Source organism: Bubalus bubalis, chromosome 4 (assembly GCF_019923935.1).
Source record: "Bubalus bubalis isolate 160015118507 breed Murrah chromosome 4, NDDB_SH_1, whole genome shotgun sequence".
NCBI lineage: Eukaryota > Metazoa > Chordata > Mammalia > Artiodactyla > Bovidae > Bubalus > Bubalus bubalis.
In genome coordinates, this window is record NC_059160.1 from 47908959 (window position 1) to 47928668 (window position 19710).

A 19710-nucleotide genomic window follows, 5' to 3' on the forward strand; every position below is an offset into this window, starting at 1 on the left:
TTCATAGGGTCAGAAAGAGTCGAACATGACTGAAGTGACTTAGCACACAATGCACAGAGAAGTGGGACTTGCTAAGGTCACAGCTCTTCAGGTGTGGCATCCAGATTTGCATCCAGATCTTTCTAACTGCACAGCCTCTGCCAACACTCCCTCTCCCTGAGAGATCCTCAGCATATCTGCCATCCTCCTTCTTAGTGACTAGCAGTCTGTATATAGGGTTTGTTTCCTGTGCTTCAGAATGTAAAACTTCCCTAAGAGGGACTTCTCAAGTCAACATTCTCCTTGTTTAAAGAGATTTTGCTTTTTCAGGCTTTACTTCCTCATCCACACCCTCTAGCCCTGTGGTCTTTGATCTGTTTCTAGAAAGAGCCATTCAGGAAATCCCATCAGAGTGGTTGCAGAAGAAAGCTTGTCCTTAATAGCTGAGATTGACTCCATCAGCCGTTCATTGCCAACAACTTGCCTAACACAGACTCCTGAAGCTTGAGAGGGTCGCCTTTGGTTAGGATCCCATTTTATTTGTTCAACAGACAATCAGCAAGCCCTGCAGGTGACAGGCAGTAGGCTAAGTCTTAGTGAATATGAGGTGAGTCAGAGGGGGCACATGCCTTCTGAAAGCACCAAGGGTGGTGGGGAAGGAGACACTTCAACCGGACCTTTGTCCCGTAGGGTTTAAGGGATACATCCAAGGGAACATTCAAATCAGCTCTTCCGTGGCCATCCCTTCTTTAGGAATCTGCAGGCTTTTGTACCTGTCCGCCCTGTGTCCATGTGGACTTTTCACTTTCAGCCAGTATGTGATGTCCGTGTTAGGACCTGGGAGGAGATGAGACTGTATGACCTGCTGGTTTTTACATTTTTTTTTAATAAATCATGTCCCTTCCTGGTCAAGTACTTGGGTGAAAGATCCTGGGCCCTCTAGTCTATCTGAATTGACCTTCTGCCTCTTCTTTGGTCCTCTCTCTACCGGCCTTCTGCGTGGTCTACAATTGTCCCTCTGCAGGCTGGTTGTAGGTTGTCTGTCTTCTCCTCTCCAGTCTGTTCCTGTTTGAATTGTTTCATGCTTTTCTGGACATCTTCCCTGTGAAAGGGGTAAAACTGTAAAGACAGCCTCTGTGCAATGTTTTTAGGTTTTCCACAGTGATTGAGGTGCAGCCTCCCGACCATGATCTTGGGGCCTCTCCAGTCTCCTTTCCCTTGAGGGTGTTGTTCATCAGCCTGATGGGCCTTCTGCATCTCTCTCTGCTGGAACATGGGGACTGTTCTGCCTTCTTGACCAAACATGGATGGATCAGCTTCACTGGTTTGTGAAAGAATGGCATTGAAACATGTATAATATCATATAAGAAACAAATCGCCAGTCCAGGTTTGATGCAGGATACAGGATGCTTGGGGCTGGTGCACTGGGATGACCCAGAGGGATGGTATGGGGAGGGAGGTGGGAGGGGGGGCTCAGGATTGGGAACATGTGTACACCTGTGGCGGATTCATGTTGATGTATGGCAAAACCAATACAATATTGTAAAGTAATTAGCCTCTAATTAAAATAAATAAATTTAAATTAAAAAAAAAATCCCAGTCATCACATTCTTGGGGTTCCTGATGTTGGTCTTTCTTGTTAGACTATGCTTTTAGAGCCAGCCCTTGTTTTGGTCAATTTTGAAAACGCAGCCCTTGTTTAGTGCTTGGTACTTACAAGATGTTTACTAGGTACTCTTTTTAATAAGTGTTAGTCCAGGCTTCAAAACTCACCTGTGTACTTGTCTGTGTATATATGCATGAGAGAGAGAGAGAGAGAGACAAAGTGGGGGGGTGTCTGTTACAGTTCATTTCATCCTGCATTTGTTTATTTTGTAAAGAACTCTTTTTGAGGTTTGACAGAAAACAAAAAAATTCTGTAAAGCAATTATCCTTCAATTAAAAAATAAATTAATTAAAAACAACAAGAAAAAAAAAGAACTCTTGCAGTTTGGGTAGACTGCAAGACTACAGCATCATCTCTTGGGATGAAGTTGTAGATAAGCTGAACCACTCTCAGGATCTGCAGGATGTTTCTCTTCTGCAATTTGCATCCATCGACAATGCTAAGAACTCAGCCCTTCCTCTTTGCTCTTCCTTCCAGAAAGTATTATGAGGGAGGCTGAGGACGCCACGCTTGGGGCAGAGACACGGCGCTGGGATTAGGGACTGCCACTTCTGAGAGGATGCTGGGGGTCTGCAGAGGGAGACGGAAATTCCTGGCTGCTTCATTAACTCTGCTCTGCATCCCAGCCATCACCTGGCTTTACCTGTTTGCCGGGAGCTTTGAAGGTAAGAAGGAAGCTTTTCCACAGGGAGAGGGGTGGAGGGAAGAAGGAACACTGGCTGCCCTGGAGTCCTCGGAACAAGCTCCAAGTCTTCTAATCCCAACTTCTCATTCTGTAGAACAATGGAATATTGATGCCCCATCACAGGGAAAGATTTGTCTAGGTTTGGGTCTTCCCAGGTGGTGCTAGTGGTAAAGAACACATCTGCCAATGCAGGAGACATAAGAGACATGGCTTCGTTTTCCTGGGTTAGGAAGATCCCCTGGAGGAGGGCATGGCAACCCACTCTAGTATCCATGCCTGGAAAATCCCATGGACAGAGGAGCCTGGTGGGCTACAGTCCATAGGGTTGCAAAGAGTCAGACACGACTAAAGCTGCTTAGCATGCACATACACGGGAAACTGGAGGGAGTCAGTGATGGGAGGACAAAAAGGTAAATACAAAGATAAAAATAAGGTGCCTCTGGATGCAGCAGTATAGTGGAGGTTACACAAATGTCAGATACCAGCCTTGTAGGCTGATCGCTGTGTTGATAATGGGAAAAAGGTTGGGTCCTGCAGGGATTACTTCAGTTTATGGAGTCAAATGTTTCATGCATTCTTCCATCTATTCATTCACTTATCTGTTCAGCCAGCATTTGCAACATCTGTGCTAAACTAGGTGCTGGGAATCTGGTGATAACAGATTTGAACCTTCAGAGTGTCATGGAGGAGGTAGGTTAACACCTGATTGCTATACATTGCTGTACCTGGTAACTCCTTAAGATGAGGCAAGCTCACAGGGCTGGGAGATAGGGTGGTCAGAGCTATCAGGTGGGCTGATTGTAGAAGATGAGTGGTGATGCTGATGGGCTGAGTACAGGGGTTCAGCAAAGGAGACGCCCTTCCTGAGCAAACAACAAACACTCCTCCCTGCCACTTTCCTGAAATCCATAGAAGAGATGCACGCACCATCCTTCTAGCCAGGAGTTTCTAATGTAGTGCGATGCTCTGCGTATCAGAGATGCTTTTCTAAGCTTCAGGGAGGGAAGGAATGGCAGTATTGAAGAGCCTACTTTCTTTATATTTAGCCCCAAACTTGACTTAAAATATATATATACACACACACACACACACACACACACACCTCCAGTGAAAATCTGTCTCCAGAAAGTCACTACAGTGTTTTTAAACATTTCCTTTATGCATAATTGTATTGACCGCTCAAGGCTACCTTTTAATTAGGAGTTGACTTCACTTTCTGAGATTTGCCCTGAATTTGCTTGGCTGAATATCAATGAGCTGAAACTCTTCCCTTCAGGTCAGGGAAGGGCCCAATACCACACCCCTGTCCCTTTCCTGTCCCCAGACCTCCTTGGAGTGGCAGATAGAGCTTTCACCTAAGCATCTAGATAGAGTGGATTATGCCATGGCTGTGGGTGATAGATTATGCCATGGCCGTGGATAGTTAAGTTTTGGTAAAGAGATCAGAGGGAGGATGGTGAGTTGGTATTGGCAGTAGAAAAAAGAAGAAGGAAGCATTCTCCAGGGATGATGGCAGAAACCCTGTGAAAGAAAGCCAAGAGCGTTAGTGCCGGTACAGGTTTAACACATTGAAACGTGGACTTTGACAGGATGACTAGATGGTATAAGAGCATAGCACTGGTGTAGCAGCAATAATGATAAAGACAACAACATACACTGTAATATTCTGAGCATTTCTACATACCTGGCGTTGTTGTGAGGATTTAACGCATGTTAACTCCTCCTTCACAATAATCCTGTGTGGTGGGTTCCAATGAGGAGGTCTAGGAAGATCAGCTGTGGTGATATGCCCAGGGACCCAAAGCCAGTCAAGATGGGGCCTGGGCTGATTGGACTTAAGAGCAGGAGGTTTTAACTGCAGTTCCATGTTGTGGACTGGGCTTCAGTGAGGGGAGACTTTAGGTGGGAAAACAGGAACCTGCAAGGTGTCACATGACCTTTCTAGATGTGTGAGGGAAGCTGTACAATTTTGATTTCTGCTCATTGGTAGAAACCCAACTCCAGATGATTTTGGCAAAGAGGGAATTTGGTGACTACTGAAACTAATAAGTTCAAAGGAAAAATTCAGCTTCAGGTAGGGTTGGATCCAGGGGCTCCAATGATATTTTTGTAGCTCTGTCTCCCTACTTTGTTTTGCTCTACTTTTCTCTGCTGTAGTTCTTTTCAGGATAGCTTTTCCTCTCCGGTGAAAACTTTGGCCAACAATTTATTCTCACCAGTCCCTTGTAGAAAGAGGGGGATTCCTCCCCCATAATTCTCCAGCATCACCTCTGGTTAGATTACCACTGGTCCCTCTTGGTCTGGAGAGCAATTACTGTGGTTGGGGGAGGCGGAAGAGGGCATCTCTGAGCTCTGTGGCTATTTCCAGACCAGAGTTCCTTGAAGCATGTGAAGTGAGACTGGGGAAAGGTGGTCCCTAAAGGTACATGGTGCAGTTCCCCAAAGAGGGGAAACTAGAAGTTGATCTGGGTTGTGGAGAACTCAGATCTAGCTGTGCTTAGTGGTGGGTTGATATCAACTTGAAGGTCTCTTTCCAGCATCATGCTCTCTAGTCCAGCTCTGGCTGATGGAGTGACTGTGCCCATGGACTTTTATTAGACTGGCAGATAGATTGCATTAAATAGGGGTTGGATGATCCAGATACAAAAAAGATCTTCATGACCCAGATAATCACAATGGTGTGATCACTCACCTAGAGCCAGACCTCCTGGAATGTGAAGTCAAGTGGGCCTTAGAAAGCATTACTACAAACAAAGCTAGTGGAAATGATGGACTTCCAGTTGAACTATTTCAAATCCTAAAAGATGATGCTGTGAAAGTCTTGCATTCAATATGCCAGCAAATTTGGAAAACTCAGCAGTGGCCACAGGACTGGAAAAGGGCAGTTTTCATTCCAATCCCAAAGAAAGGCAATGCCAAAGAATGCTCAAACTATCACACAATTGCACTCATCTCACACGCTAGTAAAGTAATGCTCAAAATTCTCCAAGCCAGGCTTCAACAATACATGAACCATGAACTTCCAGATGTTCAAGCTGGTTTTAGAAAAGGCAGAGGAACCAGAGATCAAATTGCCAGCATCTGCTGGATCATCAAAAAAGCAAGAGAGTTCCATAAAAACATCTACTTCTTCTTTATTGATTATGCCAAAGCCTTTGACTGTGTGGATCATAACAAACTGTGGAAAATTCTGAAAGAGATGGGAATACCAGACCACCTGACCTGCCTCTTGAGAAACCTGTATACAGGTCAGGAAGCAACAGTTAGAACTGGACATGGAACAACAGACTGGTTTCAAATTGAAAAAGGAGTACATCAAGGCTGTATATTGTCACCGTGCTTATTTAACTTATATGCAGAGTACATCATGAGAAACACTGGGCTGGATGAAGCACAAGCTGGAATCAAGATTGCCGGGAGAAATATCAATAACCTCAGATATGCAGATGATACCACCCTTATGGCAGAAAGTGAAGAAGAATAAAAGAGCCTCTTGATGAAAGTGAAAGAAGAGAGTGAAAAAGCTGGCTTAAAACTCAACATTCAGAAAACTAAGATCATGACATCTGGTCCCATCACTTCATGGCAAATAGATGGGGAAACAATGGAAACAGTGTCAGACTTTATTTGAGGGGGCCCCAAAATCACTGCAGATGGTGACTGCAGCCATGAAATTAAAAGATGCTTACTCCTTGGAAGGAAAGTTATGACCAACCTAGACAGCATATTAAAAAGCAGAGACATTACTTTGCCAGCAAAGGTCCGTCTAGTCAAGGCTATGATTTTTCCAGTCATCATGTATGGACGTGAGATTTGGACCATAAAGAAAGCTGAGCACTGAAGAATTGATGCTTTTGAACTGTGGTGTTGGAGAAGACTCTTGAGAGTCCCTTGGACTGCAAGGAGATCCAACCAATACATCCTGAAGGAAATCAGGCCTGAATATTCATTGGAAGGACTGATGCTGAAGCTGAAACTCCAATACTTTGGCCACCTGATGCGAAGAGCTGACTCATTTGAAAAGACCCTGATGCTGGGAAATATTGAAGGCAGGAGAAAAAGGGGAAAACACAGGATGAGATGGTTGGATGGCATCACCAACTCAATGGACATGAGTTTGAGTAGGCTCTGGGAGTTGGTGATGGACAGGGAGGCCTGGCATGCTGCAGTCCATGGGGTCACAAAGAGTTGGACATGACTGAGCAACTGAACTGACTGATCCAGATACATTAACAGAAGCAAGACCTAGGTTTGATCCCTGAGTCGGGAATATCCCCTGGAGAAGGGAATGGCAATCCACTCCAGTACTCTTGCCTAGAGAATTCAATGGACAGAGGAGCCTGGCGGGTTATAGTTCATGGGGTCGCAAAGAGTCGGACATGATTGAACGACTGACACTTTCGCTTTCTAGCTAGGAGACTGAAGGTGACACATTTCTTTTACCAGGTATCAGTTAGTCCATAGCCGGGCCACTGCATTTATTTCTGGATGCTACACTTGGAGAGCAATCTAGATAAGTCAGCACATTTAGAAGACTCTAGGTGAATGACAGTGCCATTTTAAACTTTATTTTGTACGAAATAGTGGAAAGAATGGGGCTGTTTACCCTGGAGAAACAGAGGCTCCAGGTGTACATGACCAGCTTCAGCAAACAATCAAATGGCCACCATCTGAAATAGAGATTGGGCTTACTCTGACAGCCCCTGAATCTATGGAGGGATGTGGCAGGGAGCCAGATATCAAGATCATCAAAATAAGGGTCATTCTGTCCAGTGCTGGGATGAGAGGGAGGGAGCCCTGGGAGGGAGGGATGAGAGGTGTGCAGACAGAAGGGTGATCATCAGGGCAGTTGCACAGAGGTAACTACCTGCCTGGCCCTAACCCAGAGATCCTGAGACTCTAGAAAAGCCTGAATGTTTATTCAGAAACAAAAATTTCCTCCTTGGAGTTCCTGCCAGTTGCTGCAGGCATCAGTAACTTCCAAAAGGGCCTGCAGAGACATTCTTTTCTCTGTAGTTAAACATAACAACTTTGCAATCCATTTATTGACACCCTTGAGTTTTCTGTCTCGAGGCAAGTGGAACCATAAATAAGGGACAGAGTTGCTGCCTGAATTTGGAGTTTATGTGGGTTTATTTATTTCTCAACCCTGTCTAATTTCGATGGATGATCTCCTGAGAGCAGAGCCTAGAACTCTTCCTGAGATGTGGATGCTTTTAGATAGAATATGATTTTGGAGTCAGATCACACACAACATCATGATATATTGAGAGAGCAAGGGAGGGAGTCAGGGTCTCAGACTATAAAGTCAACTCAGAGTAGCTGGTAATTTGGGGCATAATCATGCTACTCTTCTCCTTCTGCTTGAAATGATGTTATAAAAGTGAAGCTCCCCTATTGGGGCACAACATTTTACATGTCTATGATTCTAAGCATCAGATGTGAGTGAATGAGTTGGAAATGACCAGAATCTTCTCCAGTTAATGGGAAATAGGACAGGAGGAGGAAAAAGTCTTACTGTGATTTGCTCTGGAGTGTGGTGGCGCTAGTGGTACAGAACCTGCCTGCCAGTGGAAGAGATCTAGAGACATGGTTTGATTCCTGAGTTGGGATGATCCCCTGGAGGAGGGCAAGGCAACCCACTCCAGTATTCTTGCCTGGAGAATCCCGTGGACAGAGGAGCCCGGCAAACGACTGTGCATAGGGTGACAAAGAGTCAGACACAACCAAAGCAACTTAGCACACACACACATGTGGATCCAGGATCAGTGCATAAAAGTTATGGGGAAGCAGGCATTTTCTTAATGTAAGAAAGAATACCTCTTCTAACTCCTTTGCCAGGTGTTAGAATTCACCATTTAGGAAAGCATTGAAATCTTCCTTCCTGGAGCTATTTGTCAAAAGCCAGGTGACCATTGGTTAAGAATGCCCATCAGGGGATGTTTCTGCTGATGCTTCAATCCCCAAATTCCTAAACACTACTGACTCCATGTCTTCCCACACCTTGTGTTCCTCTACCATCTCGGTTAACATCCCCAGCTACCCATGCTGCAGGCTCTAAGCTTTGGAGCCTTTGTTCTCTTCCTTTGTCATTCCCCTGGTTGCCGTATCCTGTCACATCTGATCTTGGCCTCGTGCAGCTGTGTCTTTTGTTTCCCCCGCTTTCACCACCTCTGATGCACTGGCTCTGCTGTCCACGTTCATCCTTTGGGGTCAGGTCTGATGCAGCAGCTGGCTCTCCTACCCGTCTCCTCCACCCTCAGTCACAGCACCTCTCTGCTCCTTGTCTGCCCTGCAGCCCCATGTCCTCACACCCTCCTTGCGTTCTTGTCCAGCCAAGCTATACTTCCCTCCATGCTCTGTGTCCTCTGGGTTTTGGATATGCTGTTCCTTCCCCTCCCGTCTTTGCTTGGCCAACTTAGAATCTCCTGTCTCAGCGTAAACATGAGAGCTCCTCACCCTTAACTAGGGTGCTCAACCTTAACTCTGGCTTCCTCTGCTCCAGCCCCCACCCCTAACTCCTTGTCCTTTTCCCTCCCTCATACTCAGGACACTTCGTTTTTCTTGTGTTTGGAATTGCTGTCTTCTCTACTGACTGTATTTCTCTATCGACTGTATTTTGTCATCTGATGACATTTTTGATTTATTTTAGTCATCTAATGTGAACAGACTACTCATTGAAAAAGTCCCTGATGCTGGGAAAGATTGAAGGCAGAAGGAGAAGAGGGCGTCAGAGAAGGAGATAGTTGATGGCATCACCGATGCAATGAACATGAAGTTGGCCAGACTCCGGGAGATGGTGTGGGCCTGGGAGGTCTGGCGTGCTGCGGCCCATGAGGTCGCAAAGAGTCAGACACGACTGGGCAACTGAACAGCAACTACTAACTGTAAGCATCAGGAGGCAAATGGTTTACCCTGTTCATTCTTCCGTCTCCAGCACCTACTGTGTGCCAGGAGAACTGTTTGCTGAATGTATGAATGAGCGAAGGAACGTGCAGTCTTCAGGCTTTGAGTGTTGCTAGCTCTCTTTGTTGCCTCCTGATTAACAGCAGACTCCTTGTCATGGCGCTGGGGTCTTTCACAGGCTTTCTCTCTCAGTCTATAATTTCTGTCTTCACTCAGGTGAGGACGCCTCATTGAACATCCTGAGAAAACCCGTCTTCATTTCCACTCTTTGTTCTTTCTGCCCAGGATACAGTTCTCTTTTCCACAACCCTCTTTAGTGCCCATATTCAGCATCACTTTCTCCTAATGTCTGATCCTGTCTTAATACTTCTGTGACAAAACTCATCAAGGGATATTTTGCTTGCTTGGTGTCTTTCTAGGCACTTGTGTATGAGATTCTTGAGACAACAGACTGTTTACTGATCATCACATCCCCAAAGCCTGGGCATCACTCTGCTCGGTTCTTTGTAAATGTTGCCTGAAAACGATTCTGCTACTAAGGGCAGCAGGAGCCCATGTGGCTTCCCAGTTGGTGCTAGTGGTGAAGAACCTGCCTCCAGTGCGGGAAACATAATGAGGCATGGGTTTGATCCCTGGGTCGGGAAGATCCCCTCAAGAAGGAAATGGCAACCCACTCCAGTTTTCTTGCCTGGAGAAATTCCCTGGACAGATGAGCCTGGGAGGCTACAGTCCATAGGGTCATAAAGAGTCAGACGTGACTGAATCAACTTAGCACGTACGCACGCACATAGGAGCCTGTGAAGACAAGGGCTTCTCCTGGTGCTCTGAGCATCTCTGATTTTGAGACCTCAGGATATGGCACTGGATGCCTCACCTGCCTTCTGGTACGGATGTTAATTCTGGAACTTGACTGGTTCTGCTTAAACAGATCTCTCTTTGAATTTAGATCCTGCCTATTATTTTCTGCCAGAATTGCCTTTTCTCGTGGGCATGGGAGTGGTTCTTTCTTCTCTGACCATCAAGGAGATGGCGTTCAGCTGCTATTGAGTTATCAGCAGGTGGAGAAGGGTGCTTTTCAGCCACTCAGAAAATGGTTCACACATGGTGCCCTCCGAGCATTTATTACCAGCTCCGCACAGGCACTTCCTGTGGTAACAGGAGGCGGGCCAGTGAGGGTTGCGGGTGTTCTTTAAAAGCAGATGCTTTCAGCGATGTAGCATCTAGAACATTTAAAAGCAGTACCATGAACGGGCACAGGATATTAATTCCTGGCTGATTTCAGCCGGCACCCACGTTTGTCATTCCTGAAGCCTCCCCTCACTGTTCATGCGCTCTTTATCAACACAAGCTCCTCTTGAAATGAATGGTTTGCAAGTCGTTACTGTAAATTTCAACAGGAGAAAATGAGGTCCTTGCATGTGGCCGTTTTGAAGAGTTGCAGTGAGAACCAAGGAGTTGTAAGTTAAAGCGTTTTCCTTGTTTGTTCGTTATGGGGGACCATGGGGCACATGAACAGTGGGGTAGGGGAGGTGGGGGCTTGTCCAAACATAACCGCTTGCCCAGCCCCACATTCCCTTGCCCCATCCTTCAGCCTGGACCTGATGCAGGAGGTTTGTGAATTTCAGACAAGGTGCTAGTGGGTAATTTGCTGAGGGTTTCATTAGCCGCCAAGGCTGGGCTGTGTGGCAGCTTTGATGGCAGCCAAACCATTTTGCCTTCCTGCCGATGGCCCCAATGTATCACTTAATAAGGATATTATGAGGTATAAGAACATAGGATGCTGAATGTGAAATGAAATGGGAAGTGTGATATAAAAGTTTTATTGATTTTTTAAAAATCAGAAATGAAGGGCTTTTCTAGCCAGGGCTTAATAGCATTAGTGCTGAGCTTAAGCAAAAGTCTGCAAAGGATGAGAATGTGCAAGTGAGAGGCTGCGCGTGGTGCCCTGGGCACAGGGCACAGTGGGGCTGTATGTGTCAGCGGTTCTCACCTTAGGCCAAAAAGCATCTCTTCAGGGTCTTGGGATCTGAAAGTGCAGCCCAAGTCTATCGAGGTCCACGATTTTATCTGGTTGTGAGATGGTTGCTAAGGCGACCTCTACTTTCCTTACACCCAGCTTTTAACCTTAAAACACTATCAGTGGTCCTGCTGGGGTGGAGGCAATGACCCTGACGTGTCAGTTGGCTGCATCTCCTAGAAGAGCTCATAGCAAGAGCCTTGGGTGAGGCGTCAGGAAACCTGGTTTCCACGAGCCCCAGCAGCACCCCGTATTGGTTTTTTGTGGTTACTGTAGTGTTACCACAAATGTAGTGGCTTCAAACACAGATTTGCTGTCTTAAGTTTCAGAGGTCAGAAATCCAAAATGAGTTTCGTTGGGCTGAAGCCAAGATGTTGCCAGGGCTGGCTCTTTCTGGAGGCCCCCGGAGAGAAACCGTTTCCTGGCCTCATTCGTCTTCCGGAGGCTGCCATTTTCTTTGGCTTGTGGTGTCTTCCTCCGTCTCCAAGGCCAGAGGGGTAGCATCTTCAGATTATTCTTTCTGACTGTGACCTCTGCTTCTATGGTCACATCTCTTTCTCTAATTGTGACCCCCCTGCCTCCCTCTTAGAAGGACCCTTGTGATTATGTTGAGCCCATCTGGATAATCCAGGAAAATTGTCCCATCTTAGAATCCTTAATCTAATCACATCCACCAAGTCCTTGTTGCCATGTACAAGAGCATAGTCACGGGTTGTGGGGATTAGGATGTGCGCATAACTGGGGAACCATTATGTGGTCCTCCATACCCGTCCCGTGCAGTCCTCTACTCCTGCATCCCCTCCATCATCATCATCTTTAGAGACAAAGCAAAGGGGGGTTGTACCATCTGCTTTCTCATAAAGACATCTTATCCTGCTCCAGGAGTTTTGACTTCAGTCATTTGGATACATGAATGTCTAGCAGGACTTAGCACTCATGAAAAAGGGCATTGTATTTAGACGTGTTTGCCTGTTCTATTTTGACCCTAATACTTTGTTTGTAATAGGTGCTTCATCAGTAACCAGTGATAGGTTAAGGTTTTCTGAAATGAAAGGCCCAGAACTTCTGCTCTTTGAGGATTCTTGTCTGAGAATGATTTATTTTTTAGTTTCAGATACCAATTGAACAAAAGGAGGGGGGTTTCATCAACCTGTTGATGGTTGAGCACATCAATTTTGAGTAAATGACAGCCACTTGTGTAACTATTTGGGCTGCTCTTCGTATCATCACCTAAACCTATCACCTACCTAAATCAGCCATCTACCAAAGAGAGATGTGTCTAGACCAGCACAAAAGATGAGTAGGAAGAGGTTTACATGGGTTTGTGTAAATGCTTGTCCACAGTAAAAATAAACACATCAATAGTGGCATATTTATATTGTGAAATATAGCAGAACAATTAAAATCTACTCACGGTGTTGAGCAAAAGAAGCCAGACACAAAAGAAGAAATGCTGTGTGATTTCAATTATATGGACAAACAGTCAACTTAGGGGTAGAGATGAGACTGGGACAGGACTAAAAGACTGTGTGCTGGCAATAATTGAATTTACTTTTTAACCTCTGATTATACGATAATACAGGTGTGTTCACTTTGACAGTTCATCCAATTTTTCATTGATTTATTTTCCTGTGTGTTTTTTAATAAAAAACCTATGCAGGCTTTGTTAAATAAGTACCTGAATTTGAAGAGATGGTGTAGATCTTGCATTCTTTTCAGATGAGAGGGATTTTATTAACTTTTGCGATTTACAAATCTATATCACTGTTTAATTTTGAAATTCAAACGCTTTTCAAGCATGGGACTTTTCTTTGGGGATAGATGTTTAACATTTCTGTGCAACCACATTTCCATTTTTCCTTCATGCTATACCTCATCATTTGGACACATGTTCTCCCTGTGAGAGTCTGATCACAGCTCTAACTTCAAGTTCTGAAATTTGCTCATAAAACCCTAATTCTGAAAGTGTTTTTATCCATTTGCAACATGACCACTATTCCTACCCGAATTCTGGCAATAACATAGCTCCAATTAATATTAAAATGGTATTATTTCATATCAAGGACACCAAACCACGTTGGATAAATGGTCCTATCTGCTTTAGTCAACAAAAATGCATCTTTATAAAGCCCTGGTGCCTGGAAAAGAAGACTTTTATTGTGTTACAGGGGATAGAAAACATGAAAAGGCTATGTACTATTTAAACTATAACTATAATGGAAGCAATAGCAATAGTTTCTGTTTGTGTGTTAGTTGCTCAGTCGTGTCAACTCTGTGTGACCCCCATGGACTGTAGCCCGCCAAGCTCTTCTATCCATGGAATTCTCCATGTAGGAACACTGTTTCTGTTTATCACTTGTTAAAACAAATTGGCTGCCTCTGGCCTGCAGGTATATTGGGTTTGGCTTGCTGAGAGCTTTTACCATTTTTGAATTTGTTACTAATAGTTAAATTTGGAGATGGCACTTAAAAATCATGATTTCTGGCTTAAGTAATAAAGTGGAAAGATCTTAGCAAATTGGACCCACATTGCACAGCGTCCGCTGACCGGAGCTTAGTGCTGCTCCTTTGCACAGTGCACGATGCTTCAGTTTGCCATGGTCCCCGCCCTCCCTGGTTGTCCCTGTGTCGTTCTATGCACAGAGCCAAACGGAGAAGAAAGAGCCCCTGGTCTTTGCTAATGTCACTAACTGACCCGCATCTGGCTCATATTAACTTTGGACTTTGGGCTTACTGTCTGCCATGTGCTGTGTTGGGTATTTTACATACATAATCTCATTTATTTCTCCAAACACTTTCCCATTTTATAGATGAGGAAACAGGCTTTGGGATGTTTAGTTCTTTGGCCAAGTTCACCTAGCCAGCAGGTAATGGAGGCAGCAATGGAACCCAGGCCGTGCCTGTAAAGGCCCTGCACACTGCTCTCCCAGTAACTTGTAGATACAGAAATAACTGGTAGATGACATTTTAAAGTCAACATGCCCAAGTTCTAGACAAGGACAAGACAAACCCTGTGACGAGGGAACAGGGCCATCTTAGACTAGAAGGCAGACCATGTTCTGTGGCTGGCAAGATTATTATAAGCCAATAATAAACAGAAAATTCAATCAGACCTTCAGTGCAATTTGCATTTTGTCTCTGCCATAGGCTCATACAATTAAGAGCACAAAAGGACAGTAGGAATCATCTAGTCAGGCTTACAACCCAAACAGATCAAGCCTTTGAAAACTGCCCAAGGACTTTAGAGCAAGGGCTGATGGTGGAGGGGAGGTGTCCATAAATGACAGGTGACACTTAAATCAGTGATGACAAGTTGCTTAATATCACTGCTGGTCAGTTTCTCCTCCATGAGAAGGGGAATGTACTATGTAGCTCATACAGGTGTTAACAGGGTTAAGTTGAGTACATACTATTGAATGGCAGTGAGTATTTTCTCCCCTTCTCGAATTTTCCTAGAATGTTGGAAAGTCATTGTGCATGCATGCTCAGGTGCTCAGTCTTGTCCAACTCTTTGCAGCCTCATGGACTGTAGCCCTCCAGGCTCCCCTGTCTGTGCGATTTCCCAGGCAAGAATACAAGAGTGGGTTGCCATTTCCTTCTCCAGGGGATCTTCCTGACCCAGGGATAAACCTGTGTCTCCTGCATTGGCAGGCGGATTCTTTACCACTGAACCACCTGGGAAGCCCCAAGGTCATTCTGGGAAAGATGCAGATCACCCACCTGATATGAATAAGGCTCATTGAGGCACCTGAGGTCTAGAGCATGTGATCTAATGAACTAAACTCACAGCCTCGGTCGGTGGTATAATTGGAACCACCACTCAGGTGTGTTGCATTTGGCCTGCTGACTGCTTTTATATCATTTTGGAATTTGTTATTAGCATTTAAAAAATTTGAAAATGACTCATAAAAAATCATGATTTCTGGCTTTCCTTAATAAAATGAAAAGACCTGATCTCACTGCTTGATATCCATGTCTTCATTAACATTTTTAGTGAAGGCAAGAGTGAATGTCCATTTATTTATGTCCTATCCATCTATATTTCCAGGCATTTTGCAGTTAGAAAGCAGCAGGTTAGGTGGGAGGGGACAGGGAGACTCTTGAGACATAGTATATGTGTGTGCTCAGTTGCTTCAGTTGTGTCTGTCTCTTTTCGACCCTATGGACTGTAGCCTGCCAGGCTCAGCCATGGTCATAAACACCAGCATCTCACTGTGGACCCAGCAGCCATGTTTGGAGAAAATTATTTCACACACATTTAAAGAGTCACAAAGAGGAAAGGACCATCCTCTGATGCAAAGTGAAATCACTTTTCTATCTGAAGATTTTTGTGAGGGGGCTGTAGCTGAATCATCACACTTTGAATTCCAAACCTCCCCTTAAATGCTGTGTGTCATTAATAGAGTGACTTAATCCCTCTGAACTCAAATGGTTTCCTCCAAAGTGGGAAGTACTGCTTCCTTTTGAATAGGGGTTTTCTATCCTGATCTTCCCTGTAGCTCAGATGGCAAAGAATCTGCAATGCAGGAGACCTGGGTTTGATTCCTGGGTCAGGAAGATCCTCTGGAGAAGGGAACGGCAAATCTACTCCAGTATTCTTGCCTAGAAAATCTCATGGATACAAGCCTGATGGGCTACAGTTTGTGAGGTTGCAAAGAGTCGGACACGGCTGAGCGACTAACACTGCTACTGCAGATGAAAAGGAATCTGTTGTGCCTAGCATAGATTTTTAGAGTCACTTTGTGTTCAGCCAGGTTCTATGTGCTGACTATGTGTCTGAAGCAAATTGTTTAAGGAATAGAGAGTTAAGTGTTAAGATTACACTATTTAGAAGAACCCTGACAATGCCAGATTCCTTTTCTTTCTAGAGTGGGATGTTCAGACAGTGGGTATTTGTCATTTTTGCCCCAGCAGAGGGCACCCCGTGCCCCGTCTCCTGTCCATCATGAATTCTCCTGTTGATACAGAGCCAGTGCTGGGGTTGAAGCTTGCACTGATGCCTCAGAAGGAAGTTGCTGCATTGAACCAATAGTACCTATTTGGGGTAGGGATCAGGGTGGTGTTGAACCAGAGCTCTCCCATATACATTTAAATAACCCTCCCATTACCCCATCAGGGAATGGGGATCTTCCATTTCTGAGATGAGGTGATTGAACTTCAGAACCCTTAGGTGACTCCTCCAAGGTGGTTCATTCCTTCAGCTAACACCATCAGACACTATATTAGGATGTTAGGTACAGAGCTGTGAATTACACAAGTATGCCCCCTTTTCTCGTGCAGCTCACTATCTAGGGCAGAAAGAGAGATGATTCATAAATTCATAGTCTGCTGAGTGGTGGTCCGCACCACAGAAAGCAGGGGAGCTTTGGTGAAGAAGGTGTTTTTGATAAGATGGTCTGGACAGGGGCTCTCAAGTGATGTTTAAGCAGAGTCAAGCATAAATTGAGGGCTTCCCAGGAGGTGCTAGTGGTAAAGAACCCGCCTACCAGTGCAGGAGATGTAAGAAATGCAGGTTCGTTCCCTGGGTCGGGAACCCTGGAGGAGGGCATGGCAACCCACTCCAGTATTCTTTCCTAAAAGAATCTCATGGACAAAGGAACCTGGGGGACTGCAGTTCTATAGGAGTCAAACATGACTCAATCGACTTAGCACTCATGCATGCAGGCAGAGAAAAAGAGGCACAGCATTTCAGGCAGAAGGGGATAGCTGGATATGTAGAGGGCTTGGTGCCTTTGCAGAAAAGCAGGGAGCAACCAGGGTTGCTGGAGGGAAGGGAGAGGATGGGGCAGGGTGGACAAAGCCAGGAAAGGTGGGAGGACCCACTTCACAGGCTTTGTGACTGGGTCTTAGGACCTGTGTTCTGACTTCTCTTTCCTCATCCTGTCTCCTCCTTGGGAAGCTTATTCAGTACAATCTGGACTTGCCTTTGGCTGCTTGCCTCGAAGGAACCTGAGAGTGTTTCCTCCTCTAGCCTGGAAGGAGGTCACCTGGCTCTCTGGTTCCAGAATTGCCAGATAAGAATCACCTGGACAGGACTTTCCTGATGGTGCAGTGGCTAAGAATCCGCCTGCCAGTGCAGGTTATACAGGTTCAAACCCTGGTCCAGGAAGATCCCACATGCCGTGGGGAAACTAAGCCCGTGTGCCGCAACTACTGAGCCCGTGCTGCACGAGAGAAGCCACCGCGATGAGAAGCCCAAGCACCACAACTGGAGAGTTGTCCCGGCTCGCTGCAACCATTTATAGAGAAAGCCCACGCAGCAGCCAAGACCCGGCGTAGCCAAAAAGAAAGAAATTTAAAGAATCACCTAGGCATCTGTCAAACATGCAGTCAACTCAGCCCACCCTGGGGCAGTACTTAGGAAAAACACAGCGTCAGGGCCCTGTGCTAGGTCTGCTAAACCAGTCTGCAGGGGAGGTGCCCCGGTATCTGCATTTTTAGCAAGGACCCCAGGTGATCCTTACCTTCTGGCCCATTTGGGAAGTTTAACCTGGATCAGCTGAAACCCCTGGGTGGGTGATCTTTCTCCTCTCCTCAGGCCCCGGCCTCCAGGGCTTGGGCTTAAGAAGGTGGAATCAGGCTGGAGATGACAGCGCTGATGGAGGGCCTGCTGTTGTCTCACAAAGCAGCTTTGTCTCCTTCGACATTTAAGTCTTAGTCCTCACACCAGGCTCCTGAGGACGATATTATTATCCTCAGCCAATCTATCATTTGTGCCTCTGTTAATCCCTTGTGTTGAATTGCACCTCACTTACATAACTTACCTCCTAGGTCGTATAGACCTAATAGTGTGCATTACTTAGGAAAGTGCTTGGTGCGTAATGAACTCTGGATAAATTGTCATTAGTACTTCCTCTGATTTCTACACCTTCAGATGGCGAGGCCTCGCCTTTCTGTAGTCATCTCTGAATCCTTAGTCTTTGGCACAATACCTGGAATAAAGTAGATGCTTAATAGGCGTTGAAGTGCCAGAGATGAGGATAATATTAACTGCTCTTTATGGAGCATTTAATCTTTGACTTGTATTAACTCGTGTGTCCTTCAGAAGTGCCCTACATAAGGTAGATACTGCTAGTCCCATTTTGCAGATGAGGAAAATGAGGCACAGGAAAGTTCAATAATCAGCTCAAGTTTCCAGAGCTAGTAAGTGATAAGATTTAACCTGAGCATACCTAGAACAATCAAATTCATAGAGTCAGAAATTACACTGGTACATGCCAGGGTCCCCAGGGATAGGGTGAGGAGAGGGACGGGGAGTTAGTGTTTAATGCGGACAGTTTCAGTTTAGGAGGTGAAAAATCCAATGATGGTCAGAGTTGCAAACAATGTGAATGTACTTAGTGCCGCTGAACTGTACAGTAAAATATGGTTGAAAAAGTATGTTTTATATTATGTGACTTTTACCACAATAGAAAAAAAGCATTAAAAAAGAAAAATATTTAACCCCACAGCCATGTTCACTGAGATCTCTCCAAGGTTTTGTTTACCTCTTAAATTGACATAACTTGGAGTTTCAGTTTTAGCATCAGTCCTTCCAAAGAACACTCAGGACTGATCTCCTTTAGGATGGATTGCTTTGGCCACCTCATGCGAAGAGTTGACTCATTGGAAAAGACTCTGATGCTGGGAGGGATTGGGAGCAGGAGGAGAAGGGGACTACCGAGGATGAGATGGCTGGATGGCATCACCAACTTGATGAACGTGAGTGTGAGTGAACTCCAGGAGTTGGTGATGGACAAGGGGGGCCTGGCGTGCTGTGATTCATGGGGTCACAAAGAGTCGGACACAACTGAGTGACTGAACTGAACTGAACTACCACATAATGTGAGCCCTATGACCAAATTACCTTTCAGAACTTTAATAATTTCATCCTCTCACAAAGTACCCATCTCACTACACTCTTACTGACATTATTATTATTAATTATTGGTGAATCATTGTTTTAACTTGCTTTTCTTTGATAAAAAGTTGAGATTGAATATTAAAAAAATAAAAAATAAATTGACATAACTTTTAAAAAAAAACAGGGGTTTTTTTTTTTTTTTTTTTTTTGGCTGCACTGGCCTTCACTGTTGTGCGCGGGCTTTCTCTGGTTGTGGCAAGCAGGGGCCACTGTCCAGTTGTGGTGCGTGGGCTCCTCATTGTGGAGGTTTCTCGTTGCAGAGCACAGGCTCCAGGTGCATGGGCTTCAGGAGTTGCAGCCTGCAGGCTCCATACTTGCAGCACTTGGTCTCTAGTAGCTGTGGCTCACAGGCTTAGTTGCCCCTTAGCACGTGGAATCTTCTAGGACCAGGGATCAAACCCGTGTCTCCTGAAATGGCAGGCAGATTCTTATCCACTGGTCCACCAGTGAAGTCCTTAAATTGACATTATTGATCTTCCTCTTTGCCAAGTAAAATTCTTTCCTCTTGCTGTGCTCTCCATGGAGATTGGGAAAAGTTGGTCATTTCCAAGTAT

At 45.2% G+C, this 19710-nt stretch overlaps 1 protein-coding gene across 6 annotated transcripts in view; it reads left to right on the forward strand.

Annotated features, from left to right (window-relative positions):
- Positions 1-19710, forward strand: part of LARGE1 (LARGE xylosyl- and glucuronyltransferase 1) — a 622955-nt gene that overhangs the window by 161491 nt on the left and 441754 nt on the right. For 4 of the 6 annotated variants that reach the window (XM_044941379.2, XM_044941380.2, XM_044941376.2 and 1 more), the window contains exon 2: positions 2123-2310. In XM_044941379.2, coding sequence (XP_044797314.1) covers positions 2205-2310 — 106 coding nt within the window. In that variant the 5' untranslated portion in view covers positions 2123-2204. Of the gene's footprint in view, positions 1-1279; positions 1304-2122; positions 2311-9967; positions 10694-19710 lie in introns of those variants that run through there. The other 2 variants (XM_044941377.2, XM_044941381.2) reach the window with 2 other exon arrangements.